The 21,136-nt window shown below is 43.1% G+C and overlaps 1 protein-coding gene across 2 annotated transcripts in view; it reads right to left on the minus strand.

The window, feature by feature from the left end:
• The window catches only part of PIN4 (peptidylprolyl cis/trans isomerase, NIMA-interacting 4), a 108,167-nt gene that overhangs the window by 42,866 nt on the left and 44,165 nt on the right, over nucleotides 1-21,136 (minus strand). Inside the window, exon 2 of one of the 2 annotated variants that reach the window (XM_044268762.1) lies at nucleotides 620-690. In XM_044268762.1, coding sequence (XP_044124697.1) covers nucleotides 620-690 — 71 coding nt within the window. The remainder of the gene's footprint in view (nucleotides 1-619; nucleotides 691-21,136) is intronic. The other variant, XM_044268763.1, reaches the window with a different exon arrangement.

A 21,136-nucleotide genomic window follows, 5' to 3' on the forward strand; every position in this document is an offset into this window, starting at 1 on the left:
AGCAGCCACTACATCTCCTCATCGCGTGGATCAAAACATCCGGCGATGGGAGGGGGTGCAGCAAATAGCAGGCCTTGATGCTAGTGAGGATCATTCCCATCACAGGCTGCTATTGGATGCTCCCCATCACTGGATGTTGCTGATCCGCGCGACAGGAAGATGCAGTGGCGGCCGTACGAGGATCAGGAGTGAATCTCCATAATGTGTGTGTGTGTGTGTGTGTGTGTATGTATTATATATAATCCTGAAGTGTTGGCTAAAAACTTAATTTTGGAGAGGGTGCTCTCTTTTACAAGCAGTGCTTCACCCATCAATGTGATCTTCTGGTCACTGTGGACAGGTGTGGCACTGTTTAAAGTAAATATAATTACATTAAACAGTATATATATATATATATATATATATATATATATATATACACACACACACACACACACACATATATATATATACACACACACACATTACTCAACCCATTGTTCCCTGCCTGTGGGTGGGTAAACATGGATTAGGCATATTGGTTTTCTCCATGCTCAGTCCTTTGGGGAGATGAACCACTATAAGAGGTGCCTGCCTATCGACTTCTTATCCAGTCTCAACCATCGGTGCACAGCGGTACCTTAATGGCATTTCCACCTTTTGAGGTTTGGGCCCTCTTGTCAGCAGGTTCGCCTCCAGAGGTGCCACCTGCTTAAAATAAAAAGAAAGGGTCTAAATTTCATAAATCATTAAATTATGTGGTATGTGAATTCAGATTAGAAAAATGTACATAAATACAAATCACAATAAATTAACAGTTGTCAAGGACTCACTACACACTGAGTGATGAACATACATTTATTTTCCTATATCCATGCTTGATGTTTCAAAAGGAAATATTTCACCAAAAATATTATCTGCCAGTTAAAACCAGAGGGCAACACACATCCTCTGTTTTTATTTTCTGATTACAGATTTTTTTTTATTATATTCGCTATAACAGGATTTTATGATTTTGATTAAATGTAGATCTTGACCTGGAAAATAAAAAATATCATCCAAAAATTATTTTCAAATATGTTAAACATAAAAACATGATTTAAACAATAAGTCATTTTCTGAGACATTCCGTTTCAAATGGTTAATGATTCCCTTTCAAATTGTAGTGTGTTGGCCAATAAGGAACCCTGCTGTTTTATGGCCTCACATTCCTCTCTGAAGGTGGACAAGGGAATGGAGGATTATGAGATTGCCAGGCAACATTTTGCCTTTGTTGAAGACAGTGTAGATGAGCCTCAAATCCATTTAGCTCCGGTTACCAAATGGATTGGCTAGAGGGCAGGACATATCAGAAAACATTCTGTGTTAACCATATGATTAGGCAAAGAAAATATTGGGCGTGTTTTTCTACAGCCAATGTTTTAAAAAACCGCCTGGTCATGTGTGTAGAGAGAGTTGTGTGTGCAGTCATGCAATAACTTCAGAACACAGCTTCCTGGATTACAGACAAAACTGAATGGCACACTCCACTGGCAGAATTACCTGAACAACATCTTTAGGAACATGAGTTTTATGCAATTCCTTCTTCTTTTACCTATGTTTGTATTGTCTAACTGTACCTTATATGCACTGCTGTTAAATCATGTTAAACCGTTAAGTTTAATAGCAACTGTGATGCTCTGTTGATGGAACCCGGTTATATTTACTATTGCAATCTACTGTGTATAAGGCTACATTCACACGAATATATTTAGTTTTTGTGTCCGTTCAGTTATTTTTTTTGCGGATAGGATGCAGACCCATTCATTTCAATGGGTCCGCAAAAAAAGTGTGCTATCCGCATCTGTATATTCGTTCCCTAGCCCCGCCCAAAAAATAGAACACGTCCTATTCTTGTCCGTTTTGCGGACAAGGCTAGGCATTGTTACAATGGATCCGCAAAACACATACGGTTGTGTGAATGTAGCCTTAAGCAGTGTACTGGCTTGGCTGCAGTTGCTGTGCAGTGGGTGGTAATAGTCCTAGCAGATAAGGGTGAGGTCCTATAAGATAGAGTACTGTATCTGGCTTTGTACAGATGGGTATTCTGGGGACAGATTTCTTTATCAAACTATAGGTAAGCGAGCACATAGACTTGGCCACATAGTGAGTGGTGAAAGATGGTGTCTGGTGTGGTGTGCCATGAAAACCTTTCTCCCCTCCTCCTTTCTAGTGGCACCAATGAGTTCCTTCCCTGTTTTGTTTAATTTGTAGTAAAGATAGGAGTGTCTTCAAGAGAATGTCTGACTACAGTAGAATGATAACGAGTGAGCTGCAAGCTCTGTGCCAGGAGAGAGGTTTAAAGAGGCTCTGTCACCTGGATCAACCCTATTAAACCATTAAGGCATCGCTGCGCTGCCTGTGCCGTTCAGAGCGTCCTGCACTGATGAATCATAGGGAAAAGTCTAAGGAGTATTGGACTTTTTTCAGACGTGAAAAACGGCCGTGTGCATTCGGCCATAGGCAGTGATGGTCTATCAGTGAATGCATGGACATATTAATTACTGGAAGCAGCTGATCATCTTTAAGAACTTTTGACTGACGTATTGTGTTTTGGGGCTTGTACTATTTTCTCTTGGGGCGGTTTATCTGGTGGAACAGTGAGGGGGTGTGGGGAGGGGTGGGCGGAGGAAGGGGAAGTGCAGGGAGAATTATACAGATGGCTAGACAGGGGTCAGGAAAAAAGGCCAAGGGACAAGTCAAGCTAAATACCCAATCTCCCCAATGTTTAAAAAAAAACAGAAAGATGCAAGCAACTAGTTTTGAGCAATATGCGTGGATAGATTAGTCCCTTAAAATAAAAAAGGGGTAACGTGGGATTAGGCGAAGAGGGAGAGTCTTTTTTAGAGGAAAATTCTGCCCTGAAAGTACCTGAGATTAGTTTCCAGTCTGGGGAGACCGGCATTAATCAGTTAAAGGAGTTGGAGGAAATGCCCTTACTAAAGAGGAGCAGGCTCCTAGCCTGCAAGATATTTTCCAAGAAATAAAAAAATGTAGCTTGGAAACACAGAACCTCTCTCTCCAGACTGGAAACATTAAGGAGTCGGTGGGGCTCCTCAGAGCGGATGTACAAAAATATAAAGAAAGGTTGATACTAGAAATAGAGAAAAGGGCATCTGACTCTGAGGACCTCTTACAGATAACGATTAAAGAAAAAAACTCTCTAAAGGAAGAAAACAGGGATTTGAAAAATAGACTACTTGATCTAGAAAATAGTTCCAGAAGGTCTAATCTGACATGTCTGGGGATCCCAGAGGGTGTGGAGGGACAAGATCTTTGTACTTTTATGCTACCTTGGTTGATGGAACAACTGGGCCAGGACATCTCAGATTACAAAAATTTTGTGGAAAGGGCCTATAGACTCCCGCTAAAATTGCCCCCACCTGAAATAAAACCGAGACCCATAATATTTAATTTATTATCGGTTAGGGACAAAGAGGAATTATTGCGCAGGTCAAGGAAGAAAGGGAAGCTAGCATATTTGGGCACAACAGTAATGTTATTTCCTGATTATGCAAAAGAAGCGGTAAAGGAAAGAAGTTGGTTTATTGAAGTGAAAAAAACTTTGCGTTTGAATATGTGAATATGTGAAATATTCAATGTTTCCGGCTAAATTGAGGATTGAATGGGAAACAAAAAATTGGGGTTTTGATACAGTGGAAGCGGTTGAAACATGGATCAAAGAAAAGATAAGGAGTTGAGGGATAAGAGGGTTGGGGGCTGGCTGGGAGGGTGAACTGCTAAGAGAGAGAACCAGGACTGAAGTTAGCCTGGCTCATTCAGAAGGGAGGGGGGGGGGGGGGGGGCTAGGTTAGTTATTTCATTTACTGCTAGTTTTTGTGGAGATTGTTTTTTTTCTCCCCTCCTTCTCCTCTTTATTTCTCTGCCTTTTTGCCCACTTTCCCACGGGGCCCCTTCTACTACACTTTGGAAAGGGCTAGATATATAAATAGGCTTTTATGAGAATTATCTCTTGGAATATCAGGGGCTTGAGTAGGGGTGTAAAGAGAGTGGCGGTTTTTGATGCAATACATAGGTCCCAACCTGCTATAGTTTGTTAACAAGAGACACATTTGATAGGCGAAACGATAAACGGGTTGTCTAGGCTGTGGATACAACACAACACTCTTTTCACTCAGTCTATTCATCATACGCCAGAGGGGTGAGTGTATTAATACATCGCGATATAGATATTAAAATAGGAAAAACAGCGATAGATGAGGAAGGTCGATATGTTCTGATTGACTGTTTATTGGAAGGAAGACCATGGATATTAGCAAATGTTTATATACTGCCACCTTTAAAATGGTTGTCTTTTTGTGCTTAAGGTAGGGGATAACCCACTTTTAGTAATGGGCTACTTCAATAATGTTATGGATAGTAAAATAGATAGATGTAGAGTTGGTAATACTCAAATTTCCTGCACGGGTTCTAAGCTTAAAAAAATATCACAGAGGAAATGGGCTGGATTGATATTTGGAGGGTAATGCACCCTAAATTATAAAAAAAATACTCATGTGTTTCAAAGACCCATAACTCGATCACGGATAGATTTAGTGTTTACTAATAACAAAGGCTCATTTGAGGTTAAATACGGACAGCGTGGGATCTCGAACCATAATCCAATTATTATAAGTATAAACACGGTTTAAAAAAAAACAAGCGGGATGCACATAAAAATAGGGTGGATAAATATATTAGGGGTACACGATAGGATTTTGAAAGAGATAATGGAGTTTTTTTTATACATGAATGAAGGGTCAGCGATAAATAATGTAGTATGGGAGGCCGCAAAGGCCTATATTAGAGGGATATTTATAAAATATACAGCAATATATAAGAAAGGAACAAGAAAAAAAAAATGGATTTGGGACAAGTGGCGGAAAAATATAGACAAAAACTATGAAGAGTGGATAGAGAAAGTGTCCAAACTGGAAGATAAGCGTTTTTTACTGGCAGAACAACAAAAAGAATATTATGTGAGAGATAATTATATCTACGCTCATATTCCAGGCAAAAATCTGGCAGCTTTGGTAGCGACCCAGATATAAAAATAAATAAATAAATAATAATAATAAACTATATCCATTGCTTAGTAGACAAATTAGGACACAAAATTATTGAACAAGCGGCCAAATTAGAACTGCTCAAAGAATATTTTGAAGATATATATAGTAGTAAGATAAATCAAAATCTGGCCCAAATACAACAGTTTCTGGAGGGAATTACTATCTCTAGGTTAACAACAGAACAATGTGAAACCCTGGAAGCCCCCTTAAATGCCTTGGAAGTGGATAAAATACTATCTGGGATCACAAAGAATAAAGCCCCAGGTATATATGGTATCCCGTTCGAAGTCTATGCCCAATATAAAACAAATATTAACCCCAAAATGATTAATAATGTGGGATGAGGTGAGGACAGCAGGGAAACTGCCAGAATCATTAAGATAAGCCTTAGGCCCCATGCACACGGCCGTGTGCGGGCCGTGGAACCGCGGCCTGGATCCCTCCTGAGAGCAGGAGCGCACGGCGTCACTGGTTGCTATGACGCCGTGCGCTCCCTGCTGCCGGCACAGTACAGTAATACACTGGTATAGATCATACCCTAGAAAGATCCAAATTTTCTGGATTCGTATCGCCCCATTTCATTAATCAATACTGAAAATAAAATATTGGCTAAGATTTTGGCGACTAGACTTAGAAGTGTGGTCTTGGGGCTTGTTCATGAGGATCAGAGAAATTGTGGCGAACGATTGTTACCAAAGACGCCTCAAAGACGTTTGATACTATAGAATGGCCCTTCTTGATTACAACACTGAGGATGGGATTTGGCGACAATTTTATATCATGGGTAAGACTGCTATATACAGAAATCTCAGCAAAAGTGATATTAAATGGGGAATACTCTGATAATATAAATATCTGCATGGGGGGTTAGACAGTGATGCCTCCTTTCCCCGCTGCTTTTTGCTATAGCAATAGAACAATTAGAGGATATTATTAGGCAAGATGAATAAATTGTGTGTTTCAGGTTCGGTGAAAACGAGGAAAAAAATTGCTTTATATGCAGACGATATTATGCTGTTTGTAGGCTCTCATAGATCACTTGTGAAGATTTTCCAGGTATTTGACCAATATGGCAAATATGCTGGGCTTAATACAAACTGGTCTAAATCAGCCTGTATCCCGATTGATCCTCTGAACAATTTTATACCAGGAGCATTGGCAATTAAGAAGATCAATGAACCCGTCAAGTATCTGTGCATTCAAATAACCCCAAATCCCAATGATTATATTCAGTTGAACGTGGCCCCTAAAATACAAGAAATTTGTAAGAAAATAGACACATGGAAAAGATTATACGTCTCAATAGCAGGACGGATGTCTTTGGTTAAAATGTGCCTACTACCTTCCCTGAATTATATATTGTGGAATTCTCCGGTAATAATCCACCCCAAAAAAACATTTAAAATAATAGCTAGCCTCTTAATGGATTTTATATGGAGAGAGGGAGGGCGGTTTATCAGTCCTAGATTTGGAACTTTATTTTGTTGCTGGCCATATAAAAAGCATGATAATGTGGAGTAGTACGCTAAGATATAAGTCTATGATCACAGGGATAAATTATCAGCTAGAAAATTGTAATATCTTCCAATTAATAGAAGTGGGAATTTTGCCACAACAGGGAAGTAGTAAGATTCCAATATTTGAATTGATGGATAGGGTCTGGAAGGAAACAAGAGTGTTGCGGTCCCAGCTTAGACCCCATGCTGACACTTTATTGATGGATAACACCCACCTTACAGAATTAAAGTCAATCGAGCAGAAAATTTGGTGGAAACATAGAGTCTACAAACTGGGTCTGGTATGGCACCTTATCCCCTAGTTTCCAAAATGGGGTCAATTTTGGGGAGTTTCTACTGTAAAGGTGCATTAGTAGGGGTTCAAATGGGTCATCTAAAAACCAGTTCAGTAAAATCTGCCTTCCAAAAACCATATAGCGTTCCTTTTCTTCTGCGTCCTGCCGTGTGCCCTTATAGCAGTTTACAGCCACATGTGGGGTGTTTATGTAAACGGAAGAATCTCGGTAATAAATATAAAGTTTTGTTTGGCTGCTGGATGAAAGGCTTTTTTTTTCTTAGAGGCAGATCAGCGAGCGGAGGGTCTAGGCGCAAATGGCGACAAGACTACAAAGTCTTGTCGCCATTTAGCAGTTCTAAGTCGCATTGGCGACCATTTTGGTCGCCATCCGGAGCCCTGTATAGGCCAGTAAGCCAGACATCAATAGTGGGGAAATTTATGGAAACCATACTTTTTTTTTTTCCTTTAATTTTTTATTATCAAAAAGTAAAAAAATTACAATCTTCCAATTCGTTCTAAATAACAATGTGGTACAGCATAATCTCATCTTATATCAAATCTCCCTCTTATCTTCACCCTCCAACCCCATTTTTCTGCGGAGCTGCCATCATTACCTAGTGTTGTCATTTCCAATCGCCCCAGATCTGCAGCCAAGCTGCTTTCTTTCCCACCATTTGGGCAAGACTATATTCGTACTGCTTTACCCTGTTCATGTACTCCATCCACTCCCGAAGATTTGGATATTTCGTAGAGCCCTAGTACTTAATGATTATTATTTTGGCTAAGGCTATGCCCCGTAACCAAAGTAATTGCTCGGTTTTATTTTTATCTATCTCTGGGAGCATACCTAGCATCACGTACTCAACACGTGCTTCTTCATAGGGAAGCTGTTCTGCAGTTTCCTAAATATTTTGATCCAGTAATCTTTTATCCCTGGGTACCCCTACAGCAGGTGTTTATAATCTCCTCTATCTTTGTTACATTTATAACAGTTCTGTTCTCTGTCTTTGTAGATAGTGTGCAATAGTACTGGTGTACAATAGAGACGGTGTATAATTTTCAAAAGAATCCATGTATGGGCAAGGGAGACCGAAGACCTTTTAATTTTTCTATAAACTGTGTTCCACGGGATCGATTCCACATAATGCAATTTTTTTTCCCATTTAACCTCACCTCTAAATGTGATCAATTTTGTGTATTCAAATTTTAACTTTGTATAAAGGTGCGATATAGCAGGAATATTTAATGTTAAATCGTAACAAAAATCTAAAAAAGTGTTCTGTGCAATATTTATGTAATGCCTGTTTTCCATGTAATATATAGTATGTCGCAACTGTTCATATCGGAATTTATCAATAAATTCTAATGTGGTGTCCAACAGAATTTCATTTAGGGGCTTAATCTGTCCTTTGTGAAAAACCTGTGAGATTAAGTGTATCCCCTGTTTTTCCCAATATTCAACGTCAGCCAATTGCATAACTTGTGATAAGTGAGCATTCCTCCATAAGGGAGTGTACTGAACTGCTTGGGATACTCCAACCATGAGCCTAACTTGTTGCCAAATATGCCCAAGCATTCTACCAAACGGGTTTGTTATCCTTTTCTTCTTAATGATACCGGTTTCAAGAATGTAAAATGGATCCTCCCAAGGTCCACAGTGCTCCCCAAAGATCAGCCGTATACATTTATTCCTTCGGTTTCTGACACACCATCTCAATTGTGCAGCTACATAATATCCTTTTAAAAAGGGAACAGAAATTCCACCCTCTTCTTTGTACAGATATTGTAGTTTAATTATAACTCGTTTGCGTCCCCATATTAATTCATTGAGAAGGGTCTCTAATTTATTAAAAAAACAAATCTTCTATCGTTATTGGGCTCGCATTTAGTACATATAGTAACATTGGTAATAATGTCATTTTTATAAGGGCGATAGGATTGATTTGCGACAGGTGAAGTTTTAACCATGTTCTAATTTTTTCCTTTACTTTATCTATTATTGGGAGTATATTCAATTTCATATAGTGTTCCAATTTAGTCCCTATATGAATGCCCAGGTATAATAAGGAGTCTGATGGAGTCAAAAATACTAACCCGAGAGTTGTAACCTGATGGCACAGGGCATCTTAATGGAAGACATTTTGATTTTTCCCAGTTTATTTCATATCTGTACACACATCCAAATTCGTCCACGCTTTCTAGAACCCTGGGCAGGTTCCCTGCAAAAAGCAAAATATCGTCCGCATATAGACTTATTTTGTCAGCTTCTCCCTCACACCCGAAGCCCTGTATTTCCTCATCTGCTCTGATTTTACATGCCAATGGCTCAAGAAACAACGAGAAAAGCAAGGGGGAGAGGGGGCATCCCTGACGCGTTCCTCGAGTCAGGGGGAAAAGGGTAGAATATTCCCCATTGACTCGAACTCTGGATACCGGGTTTTGATACAGAATGCAAACCCATCTGGAGAAATATTCACCAATCTTTACCCGTGACAACACTCTCCAGAGAAAGGGCCACTCCACCCTGTAAAAGGCTTTAACCGCGTCCAGAGACAGGATGGAGCAGTCCCCTCCATCTGCCATCTGAATATTCAAAAAAGCCCTCCTTACATTATCCTGTATATTCCTTTTGGGAATGAACCTGGTTTAGTCCGCGTGGACGACTTTGTGAATGACAGTTTTTAATCGGTTGGCTAACAATTTAGCAAGGATTTTATAATCTGTGTTCAACAGAGAGATAGGACGATAGGATGTAACTAGCAATGGATATTTTCCCTTTTTGGGGATTAATGAGATGGTGGCTTCCATCCATGAGGGGGGTAAATAGCCCAGTGTCCATGATTGATTTAATACTTCCAGCATTTGAGGAAGAATGATTCCTTCATGTTTTCAGTATAGTTCGAATGGGAAACCGTCCAGCCCTGGAGACATATTGCCCTTAATAGTTTTCAGCGTAGTTTGTAACTCGCTCAGTTGAATTGGTCTGTTAAACCAATCGATATCTTGTTTGTCAAACTCCGGGATCATAATATTCTCTAGGTATTGGTCTATTTTTTCTCCCTGATCTAAAGACCCGGCCTGGTATACCATGGAGAAATATTGAGTAAATTCCCCTAAAATGTCATCAGGGTCTCGTAGAATATTTCCTGCCTCTGTCCTAATTCCCATGATATTGTTACTCCCCCTTTGATTTTTTACTATTGTGGATAACAATCTACTTGGTTTACCAGATTCATTAAAAGTCCTCTGCCCCATAAAAAACATTTTATTCTGTGCTTTTTTATATAGATATTGTTTATATTCATCTCACGCTTTTTTTAAATTGGTTTTGTTTTTCTGGGATATTTACCCGAGTGATCAAATATTACCATAAATATTACCATAACCGGGGCATGATCGGAGATGCCATGACTTTCATAATTCATTTTTTTAACCCTATTAATAAGCTCAGGGCTGGCGAGGGCCAGATCAACTCGCGACATAGACCTATATGTGTTACTGAAGCAAGAGAATACTTGCTTATTTCCATAGAGAGATCGCCATATATCGACCAATGCCATTTCTTTACACATTCTAAATAGTAATGTACTTGAACTGGCATTTTGTTCGTAGTCAGTTATAGTGGATATCCTGTCAATTTTTATGTCCATGACCGAGTTGAAATCGCCCACCACCAGCACCGGGCACTCCTCTCGTGTTGAAATGTAATCCATCAATTTACATAACACAGTTACTGTGAAAGGAGGTGGAATGTATATAAAGGCAATGATGCTCCTTTGACCCTGCCAATAACAGTAAAGAAAAATATATCTACCCTCCTGATCAATCAGTTGCTCTATTGGGTCATAATCTACCTGCCTATTAACAAACACCAACTCCACGAGAATATGTAGAGTAACAGGAGTGATATTCGTGAGACGCCTATCTCCATCCGCCCAGCGCTGCCACTTTTTCGCCTGATATGTGCGTTTCTAACAAGGCCACTATGGCCGGCAAATGTCTAGAAACTAAATCAAACACTGCACACCTCTTAATTTTATCCGCAAAGCCGCGAATGTTCCATGTCAATATTCTTGACATTTATTTTTTATAAGTTTTAAGACAGCGCGGAGCGGGAGGAAAGGGGCACCCCCAACATCTTCAATTCCTTGACTATCCCCCGCGGAAAAAACCCTCCCCCCCCCCGCCCCTACCCATACTCCCGTGCTGACCTGCGAGTCGCTGAATGTGACTCATAGGTCTCTAACTATAGGCTACCCCCCCTCTCCCTGCCGTTAACCCCCCCCAACTCCCCACTGTATTTCTGCAAGAAATTATTTAATGCCCTTAGAATCCATCCAATCAGCAGCGTCACTTGGATTGGAGAAGAATTGAACTGTTTCTTTATAGATAACCCGCAATTTCGCCAGATACATCATGGAATATTTTAGTTGAGCTTGCATCAGTCTCTTCTTTACATCTTTATATTCTCTTCTTTTGTCTTGCGTAGCTTTAGAACAATCCAGGTATACCTCTATATTAGCGTCATTATATTTCACCATCTGTGTCTCTCGTTTCCACCTGAGGATGTTGTCCCGGTCTCGAGGAAACCATTTTAATTAACAGTAGTCTTGGTGCTGACCCTGGTGGTAATTTTCTTATTGGGATACGGTGTGCTCTCTCCACTATATTTGTTGAAGCTGCGCCTGCAGTTATTACTTTGTCTAATAACCATTTTTGGATGAAGCCTGTGGGCTCGTCTCTTTCGACTCCTTCCGCAAAGCCCACTAGTTTAAGATGACTTCTCCGGGACCTACCCTCCAAATCCACAATTTTTTTCCTTCAATGCTTTATTGTCCCTTTCTGCTATTTCGATCCTTTTTTTTATCCGATTGGTTTCTTTTTGTAATTCTGTAGTCAGCGTTTCGTACTCTTTTATACGTTGCCTCATTTTATTTAAATCATCTCGGATTACTGAGATGTCGGTCTGCACTGCTGCCACCGTCATTGTCAGGGTATTTAATGATTGATTCGTTGTTTTAACTGCCTCCAATATACCCGCTAATTTGAGATCGATATTGCTCATCTGATCGTCTACTTCTGATGGCCTGCTTTCCCCCACCCTGTTTAGTGGATTTTCAGTTTCATCATATTCCTCCATTTGCGGTTGCTGTTTCTGATTACTCCTCCTCTTACTTGGTGGAGGTGGTGATTTAAGATCTTTATCTAGCTGCGACATGGTATTCCGTCCTGTGCCACCTTTAGGTGAGGAGGTTCTCACCGATTTTCTATTTTGTAATTTAGGACCCATATTATTTTTTTTCCTTCCCTCCTCCTGTTACAAAGTTACTTTTGAAATTTATATAGCATGGAGATGCACAAATTCCAGTATTTCTAAACAAACAGTCAGAAATGTCTTGTAATACAGGCAAATAAAGCGGGGGGGGGGGGTCCTTGGTCTCCTAGTTCCTGAATCACGGATAACTTCAGAGTAAGGTACTCCCACCTACGTTGTTCAACAGCCGTTGCTTGTCGCTGGACAGTGGACTGATGCAATCGCCTGGAACTTGTAGGTTCAGGGGTCGGAGGAATAGCAGAATGGCGTCTGGCGGAAAAAACTGACTTTACCGGTATAGCACCCAGGGCAAAACTTCACAGCTAGATAGCCCCCGCAACTTCAGGGCAACAAGTGGGGCAGCAGGCCAAAAGAGCAACCGCTCTCAGTGTGGCTCAGGGCAGGTGATCGTTCCAAGTAGAGCGCAGCAGATCAGGCAGCAGATGGAAGGGGGAACCTATTCTCACCCCAGTTAAAGCAGACGGAGCCTCCCAAGCCTGTCCGGTACAGGCATGGACCCATGAGTTCTAAAGCTGAAGCTGACTCGAAGAACTCCGAATCGCAGCAGCAGCACCCTGTGTAGCGTGAGGTAAGACCGGCTATCTACACAGATGCCGCGACCTCTCAACAGGGGTGTAAGCAGCTCTGCCGCGTAACGGTGACGGCATGTCAGCTGTAGCAGGGGCTGGAGCGGGAGCCGGCGTTGGGGGCGGGGGAACAGCAGCACGCCTGTCACTATGTCATGCCACCGCGCCTCCCTGTGGAAACCATACTTAAGGAGAGGATTGTGGAACATCTAAAATCCCATGGATTGAAAGATGAAAAACAGGTTTACTTCAGGGAGACCATGCCAAACTAATCTTATTGATTTTTTTGATTGGGTGACTAAAATAATAGATAGTGGAGGTGCAGTAGACATCGCTTATCTAGACTTTACTAAGGCTTTTGATACTGTCCCACATAGAAGGCTTATCAATAAATTGCAGTCTTTGGGCTTGGACTCCCGTATTGTTGAATGGATTAGGCAGTGGCTGAGGGACAGACAACAGAGGGTTGTAGTCAATGGAGTATACTCAGACCATGGTCTTGTTACCAGTGGGGTACCTCAGGGATCTGTTCTGGGACCCATATTGTTTAATATCTTTATCAGTGAAATTGCAAAAGGCCTCGATGGTAAGGTGAGTCTTTTTGCTGATGACACAAAGATTTATAACAGGGTTGATGTTCCTGGAGGGATACACCAAATGGAAAACTAGAGGAATGGCCAAAAATCTGGCAACTAAAATTTAATGTTGATAAGTGCAAGATAATGCACCCGGGGCGTAAAAACCCAAGAGCAGAATATACAATCAGTGATACAGTCCTAACCTCAGTATCTGAGGAAAGGGATTTAGGGGTCATTATTTCAGAAGGCTTAAAAGGTAGGCAGACAATAGTCATAGAGCAGCAGGAAATGCTAGCAGAATGTTTGGGTGTATAGGGAGAGGCATTACCAGTAGAACAAGGGAGGTGCTCATGCCACTCTACAGAGCACTAGTGAGACCTCATTTGGAGTATTGTGCGCAGTAATGGAGACCATATCTCCAGAAGGATATTGATACTTTGGAGAGAGTTCAGAGAAGAGCTACTAAACTAGTACATGGATTGCAGGATAAAACTTACCAGGAAAGATTAAAAGGACCTTAACATGTATAGCTTGGAAGAAAGACGAGACAGAGGGGATGTGATAGAAACTTTTAAATACATAAAGGGAATCAACAAAGTAAAAGAGGAGAAGGGAATATTTAAAAGAAGAAAAACTGCTACAAGAGGACATACTTTTAAATTTTTGCCCCTCTAATTTAAAACTAATATCAGGAAGTATTACTTTACTGAGAGAGTAGTGGATGCATGGAATAGCCTTCCTGCAGAAGTGGTAGCTGCAAATACAGTGAAGGAGTTTAAGCATGCATGGGATAGGCATAAGGCCATCCTTCATATAAGATAGGGCCAGGAGCTAGTCATAGTATTCAGTATATTGGGCAGACTAGATGGGCCAAATGGTTCTCATCTGCCGACACATTCTATATTTCTATCCTTTCCGTCATCTGAGGAGCAGATAGACTTCTTAGGCTACTTTCACACTAGCGTTCATAGGTCCATTCGTGAGCTCCGTTTGAAGGAGCTCACGAGCGGACCCGAACGCCTCCGTCCAGCCCTGATGCAGTCTGAATGGAGCGGATCCGCTCAGACTGCATCAGTCTGGCGGCGTTCAGCCTCCGCTCCGCTCGCCTCCGCACGGCCAGGCGGACAGCTGAACGCTGCAAGCAGCGTTCAGCTGTCCGCCTGGCCGTGCGGAGGCGAGCGGATCCGTTCAGACTTATAATGTAAGTCAATGGGAACGGATCCGCTTGAAGATGTCACCATATGGCTCAATCTTCAAGCGGATCCGTCCCCCATTGACTTTACATTGAAAGTCTGAACGGATCCGCTCAGGCTACTTTCACACTTAGAATTTTTTCTAAGTTATTAATGGAGACGGATCCGTACTGAACGGAGCCTCCGTCTGCATTAATATGATCGGATCCGTTCAGAACGGATCCGATCGAACGCTAGTGTGAAAGTAGCCTTATCTGTACATAAACACTCATTATAGCTCAGTTCTTATCTTACTGATAAGAATGTGGCTTAAATAAGTATTTATGAGCTTTCATTCGTTTAGAAATAAGGGTTATTACTAGTGTTGATCGAGCATGCTCGGCCAAAACACCAGTTCGGCTCGAGCATCTCGATGCTCTGCACATGGCGGTATTCGGCCGAATACCGCATGTGCTTGAGAGCAATGCTCGAGTCTCCTCAACGCACGTTTCTTGGCTGCTACGCAGCCAAGAGACGTGCAGGTAAGTACTGTCCTCACTGTAATGCCATAGCCATGTTGGTTAGTGGCAATACAGTGATTGGCTGGTCAGAATGCGTCATTGGGTGCTATATAGCACCCGATGACATGTGTTCGGCTCAGTCTTAGTCAGGGAGAGCTGTGATGAGGAAGGGACAAACAGTGTAGGGAGTGATATAGGAATATATTTATTAGAAAAACTTTTCAGAGACCCAAAAGTCCTTCTAAGGGCTATTGTTGTGTGTGGTAGCAGCAATACATATTTTTAGTGCAACCTGCGCTAAATTGCTAAAACTTTACAGACCCAAAAGTCCTTTTAAGGACTATTGTGTGTGGCAGCAATATCTATTTTAGCACATTCTGCGCTAAATAGCGTGCAATAGTTAGGCCGCTGGAGACAGTGACATTAGCTGCGCCACATCTCCTGTGTAAAGTGTGCGTATCCAAAGAAATATGTGACATCCAGTGTACTTTTTTCCCATCTGCAGTGTAACACGTGCGCATAAAATTTTTAGCTGTGACATACAGTGTACTTTTTTCGTAGACGCTACAGACAGTGACATTACGGAAGAGCTACGGACAGTACCTCTCCTGTATAACGTTTCCTCATCCCAAATACCTGTGACATTCCTTGTAATTTTTTATTAGCCGCTGGTGACAGCATTGAAATTATCTGCAGGATATCTCCTGTGTGACGTTTCCACATCCCAAATACATTTTTTTATTTGTTTGCGCATACACTTCTAAATCCTATGCTACTTTACGTGTGCCATACTTGCAAGCATATATAACATTTAATATGAAGAAGGCGAGCAGTAAGGGACGGGGAAGTGGCTGTGATGCTGATAGTGCACACAGAAGCCGTGGACCTGGGTGCATGAAAACTGTGCCTGCTGCCAGAGCACAAGAAAAACAAACATCCACGATACCTAGCTTCATATCACAGATTGCAGGGCGGCGCAGGACACCACTCTTGAAGTCAGACCAGTGCGACCAGGTGGTCGGTTGGATTGCAGCAAATAATGCTTTCAAACGGTTAAGCACCACCCTGTCTTCCACCAAGTCCAGTCTCAATAGCCAAGAGTCTGCTCGACACAATCCTCACCCTGATCTTCCTTACTTCCCACCATGGAGAGTCTGTGCAAACAAGTGATCCCATAATTATACTCCGAGGACCTCTTTTCAGTGCCATTCCTTGATATGGCCCTCTCACCAAGCACGCTTGAAGAGGGACAGATCTTGTGCCCTGATTCCCAAACTGTTGACCATCCACAGTCACAAGAAGATGATGGTGGAGAAAGGAAATTCATGTTTAATGAGGTGGATGATGAGGAGTCACAGTTGCCAATAACGCAACAGCAATTACTGTCTCAAGAGGTTGATGAAGAGGATGAGACACAGTTGTCAATCACTGAGATAGTGGTTAGGTCAAGAAGTCAGGAGGATGAGCAGAGTGAGGAAGTGGAAGAGGAGGTGGTGGACGATAAAGTCACTGACCAAACCTGGGAAGGTGGAAAGCAGAGCGAGGACAGCAGTACAGAAAGGGAGGGATCAGCAGCACCGCAACAGGCTGGAAGAGGCAGTGGGGTGGCAAAAGGGAGAAGGCGGGCTACACCAAACAGGCCCGCAACTGTTCCATGGAGCATCCCCTTGCAGAAATCTCCCTTGCCAAGGAGTAGGTGTTCCTCAGTATGGTACTTTTTTTTAGGAAAGTGCGGACGACAAAAGAATAGTAGTTTGCAATCTGCCGTACCAAAATGAGCCAGGGAGTGAACACTAGCAACCTCACCAACACCAGCATGATCCGCCACATAGCATCCAAGCACAGTAATAGGAGGAACGAACGCCCCGGGTCAGCAATCTGTGTCTGCGGGTCACACCACTGCCTCCTCTTCCCCGGTGTTACGTGCTGGCCAATCCCCTGTCGGAGGCGCAGGCCCGGATGCCTCCTGCTCGAACCTGGACCTTCGCAAGCACCATCAGTGACCACATCCACTTCTGTGTCCCAGCGCAGCGCCCAAATGTCCTTACTCCAGGCATTTGAACGCAAGCACAAATACCCAGCCACCCACCCACAGGCCCTAGCACTAAATGTTACGCTTTCCAAATTACTGGCCCTGGAAATGTTGCAATTTAGGCTTGTGGACAGTAAGGCCTTCCGCAGCCTGATGTCGGTGGCGGTCCCGCATTATGCAGTCCCCAGCCGCCTCTATTTTTCAAGGTGTGCCCTGCTCGCCTTACACCAACATCCTGTAATATCACACGTGCCCTGAACAACGCAGTTACTGGTAAGTCCCACTTAATCACAGAAACATGAACAAGTGCATTCGAGCCAGGGATGCTAGATTTCCCTGATGGCGCACACTGGGTGAACGTTGTGGAGGTCGGGAGAGAGAGTCCTACCCTGGGATGGCACAGGTGCTACCGATGCCAAGGATAGCGTGCCCTACGTCCACGTTTCCGCCAGCACCTACTGTTAGTGGCTCCAACCCCCACTTCTCCTCCTCTGCCTCTTCCTCCAAATTATCCGAGTGCAGCACCAGTCAGCCATCAGTCGGTATCTGGAAGCAGTGTAGCACTGCAGTGGGGAAGCAGCAACAGGCTGGGATGAAGTTGATTTGCTTAGAGAACAAACAACACACCGCCGCAGAGCTGAGGCAGGGGATAAGTTGCTCTCGCCACTCAACCTACAACCAGGCATTGTTGTGTCTGATAATGGCCGTAACATGGTGGCGGCTTTGGAGCCTGATGTGCGCAACACAACATATTTGTGGCCTTCCTTCCCTCATCTTCCCTCCTCAGCAGGCCAGTAACGTCGGAGGCCACATGGGGTATAGTGGAGACGCCACACATGTAGCCATAAGTGTGTGGCCGCATATCTAAGCTTCTGTTCAGGCCAGGCGTACATATGTTTTTTTTAATAGTGTTTATTTATAGAAGAATTATTTTATTTTATTTTTATTACAAACTTCTCAATCCCAAATGGATACAAAAAAAAACTAAGACAACCAGATGACAAGTCCGCAATCCAGTACTTATACAAGGATCTCTATACGGGAAATAGATCTAAATAATACAGCGGCAATGTTACAAACAAAAAGGCATTCCCGTGATACATCATGTTGCGTTTACTAGTACAGGACCAGACAACCATACACACACACACACACACACACACACACTCATTCATCCTGGAGTCCCAGATCCTTACACATACCATCAGCTAGTGCCCTGCGCACTTAACCATAAGCCCCAAATCTGATCGAATCTATCGGGCGTTCCCCTTGCTGCATAAGTGAGATTGTACATCTGTAGATCAGCATTTATCAGTTGGATCCAGTAACCAAGAGCGGCGATTCTTGTATTTTCATCATTTCAGCATAGAACGATGAGATAAGTTTATATGGTTGTTTCAACCTAGCCACAGATTCAATGGGGCCACATTTGAAACACAAGGATAGGGATTTCAATTGGGCCTCACAGGCGCGTCTCAGCTGGAGGTACCGATAAAAACATGTATGGGGCAAATTGTATTACCGGTATCACGATATACCGTGGTATTAAAAAAACAGCGATATGGCGATATTGCTGTTTCCTAAATACCGCTGTATATTTTGTGACATCATCACTTTAAAAACTGAGTCAACGGCTGCCCTCCCCCATCATTATCTACCAATTTCTTGCAGCAGCGACTCCTCCTGCTTGCTCCGAATGTGCCGTCTCCGCCCACCAACCGACGTCTAACGTTGGAATCAGGTGACGCCCCCAGGCTGAGTTGAGCAGCGCAGTACAGCAGCGAGTGGCGGGAAAGTCAGTCAGAGAAGAACTCAGAAGAACCCACACTCCGCCCAACTCCGACCGACCCCCACCCCCTGCGGAGAGAAGAGACCCTATATATCACAGCTGCCGGACGGGCAGCTATTAAAAGGTGCAATGTCACTGTCCACTCTGCCTATCTTTATTAGATTATCATTACCCCAGTTATGTCTTGGCCCACTCAGTCCTTCATGCCTGCCACTAGCTGCATGCTCCGCAGTAAGCCATCATGAGTCCCTCCAGTACCTCTCCCATGACATGATGAGCATGACCAACAAGAAGGAATTATGGTGGTGGCAGCCTGGCAGGCAGGTGACAAGTCACAGTCACACAGGTGGCCATAAGACATGGGGGGGGGGGGCAGCTGCTGGCCCCCCCACCCAAGCCCCATACTGTATGTCATTATGTAATGTCTCCTTGCGGCTGCGCTGCTGCCCCCCATACAGTATAACGTCTCCTTGAGGCCCCCATACAGTATAACGTCTCCTTGAGGCCCCCATACAGTATAACGTCTCCTTGAGGCCCCCATACAGTATAACGTCTCCTTGTGGCCACCCATACAGTATAACTTCTCCTTGTGGCCACCCATACAGTATAACTTCTGCTTGTGGCCACCCATACAGTATAATGTCTCCTGCTGGCTGCTGCCCCATAGTCCATACATTATAACGTCTCCTTGTGGCCTGGCCGCCCGCCCCATACAGTATACTGTCTTCTCATGGGTGTGGATGGCTGCCCTATACAGTATAATGTCCCCTTGTGGCCCCTAGTATAGTAGTCCAGAGAGTATAATGTCTCCGAGTCCTGAGTCCCCTGGCTGGAGTCTGGAGTCTGGACTGGACGATTGCCAGCCCCGGCAAGTGACTGCTTTTGGCCCTCTTCTGGCTTTGCCCAGCATTCCCATCCCACCGGCCAGGCCACAGCCCATGCAGTATCTCTCCTGGTGGCCCGCCGCCCCACATCCCAGCCATGTAGTATATAATGTCTCGTCTTGTTGTGGCCCCCATACTATGGTGGCAAAGCAACAAGGAGATATTACTGTAGTGAACTGTACACAGGATGGTCAACTTGGGAGTGAGTGACTCAGGAGTCAGGACTCTGAGTCCACAAGGAAACATACTGTATGGCAAATGCAACAAGGATACATCATACTGTATGGGAGGAGCGGAGGCTACTATTTGTAGCCTCCTGCCATACGTATAATGTCTCCTATTGCCACCATACAAACAGTATATGTCTCCTTCTAGCCTTTAGTATAGCAAGCCTGAGGCTGAGCCAGCTGCCAGACACAGAGGGCCGCCGCCTCCCAGCCCACTCTGCCTTCCCCTGACTGACCGAGGAGGATTAAGGAGGACCACCAGTCAGACAGGACAGTGAAAGGGATCCAGTCTGTCACCAAATTTGCTGCGTGTTGAACAGTTGGCACTCGAGCTTCACCCGGAAAACAGAGAATATCTGAGTAAGTAATAATCCTAAATAAAATGAAAAGATGCAACAATCTTGACATCCACACACAGCAAAGGTTATATAGTACTAGACAGTACAGCAGATTTGACACTAGACTGTGTAATGACAGTCTAGAGAGCCATAAGAAAATTTCAAAAAAAGTTGTATCTTTTTGTTTTTATAGGAAAGTTAACAACTAACCAGCAAGCACCAAATAGATAGAGAGAGAGACTAGTATACCACAACATCATAGATCAAGGACAACGGTTAGTCCACAAGGTGACCGTGACCATTAGCAGAATAACGTGAAAAAGGAGAATAATGGCCAGCAACAGTCGGACAACTCAGATTCAGAGCCAGACTTCCAGCAGTCATGGTGTTCTAGTTCTTCTACCAGATGAAACAGAGCAAACCAGCCAAGAGTTTGTAGTAAAACCAAATTGCTCAGCTTCAGTATGGAAATGTTTTGGTTTTGAAAAAAGGGATGCTGGGGACGGGGAGAACAGTATAGTTGATGGTGATCCAATTTGCCGCCAATGTAGGAAACAAGTAAAAGCTAAGGGTGGTAATACATCAAATTTGACCTCCCACTTACAATTCCATCACCCAAAAGAGTATCAAATAGTAACTGAATTGAAAAGATAAAATAAAAATCCATTAAAAAGGTCAGCTAACACAACCAACAACAAATATCAAAGAAATGTGGGGCAAAAGACATCCATATGACCGCTCGTCCTGAGAATGGAAAAAATGTACACACGCCATCACTAAATGGCTGGTTAAAGATATGATGCCAATGTATAC

The sequence above is a fragment of the Bufo gargarizans genome, chromosome 9, assembly GCF_014858855.1.
Source record: "Bufo gargarizans isolate SCDJY-AF-19 chromosome 9, ASM1485885v1, whole genome shotgun sequence".
NCBI lineage: Eukaryota > Metazoa > Chordata > Amphibia > Anura > Bufonidae > Bufo > Bufo gargarizans.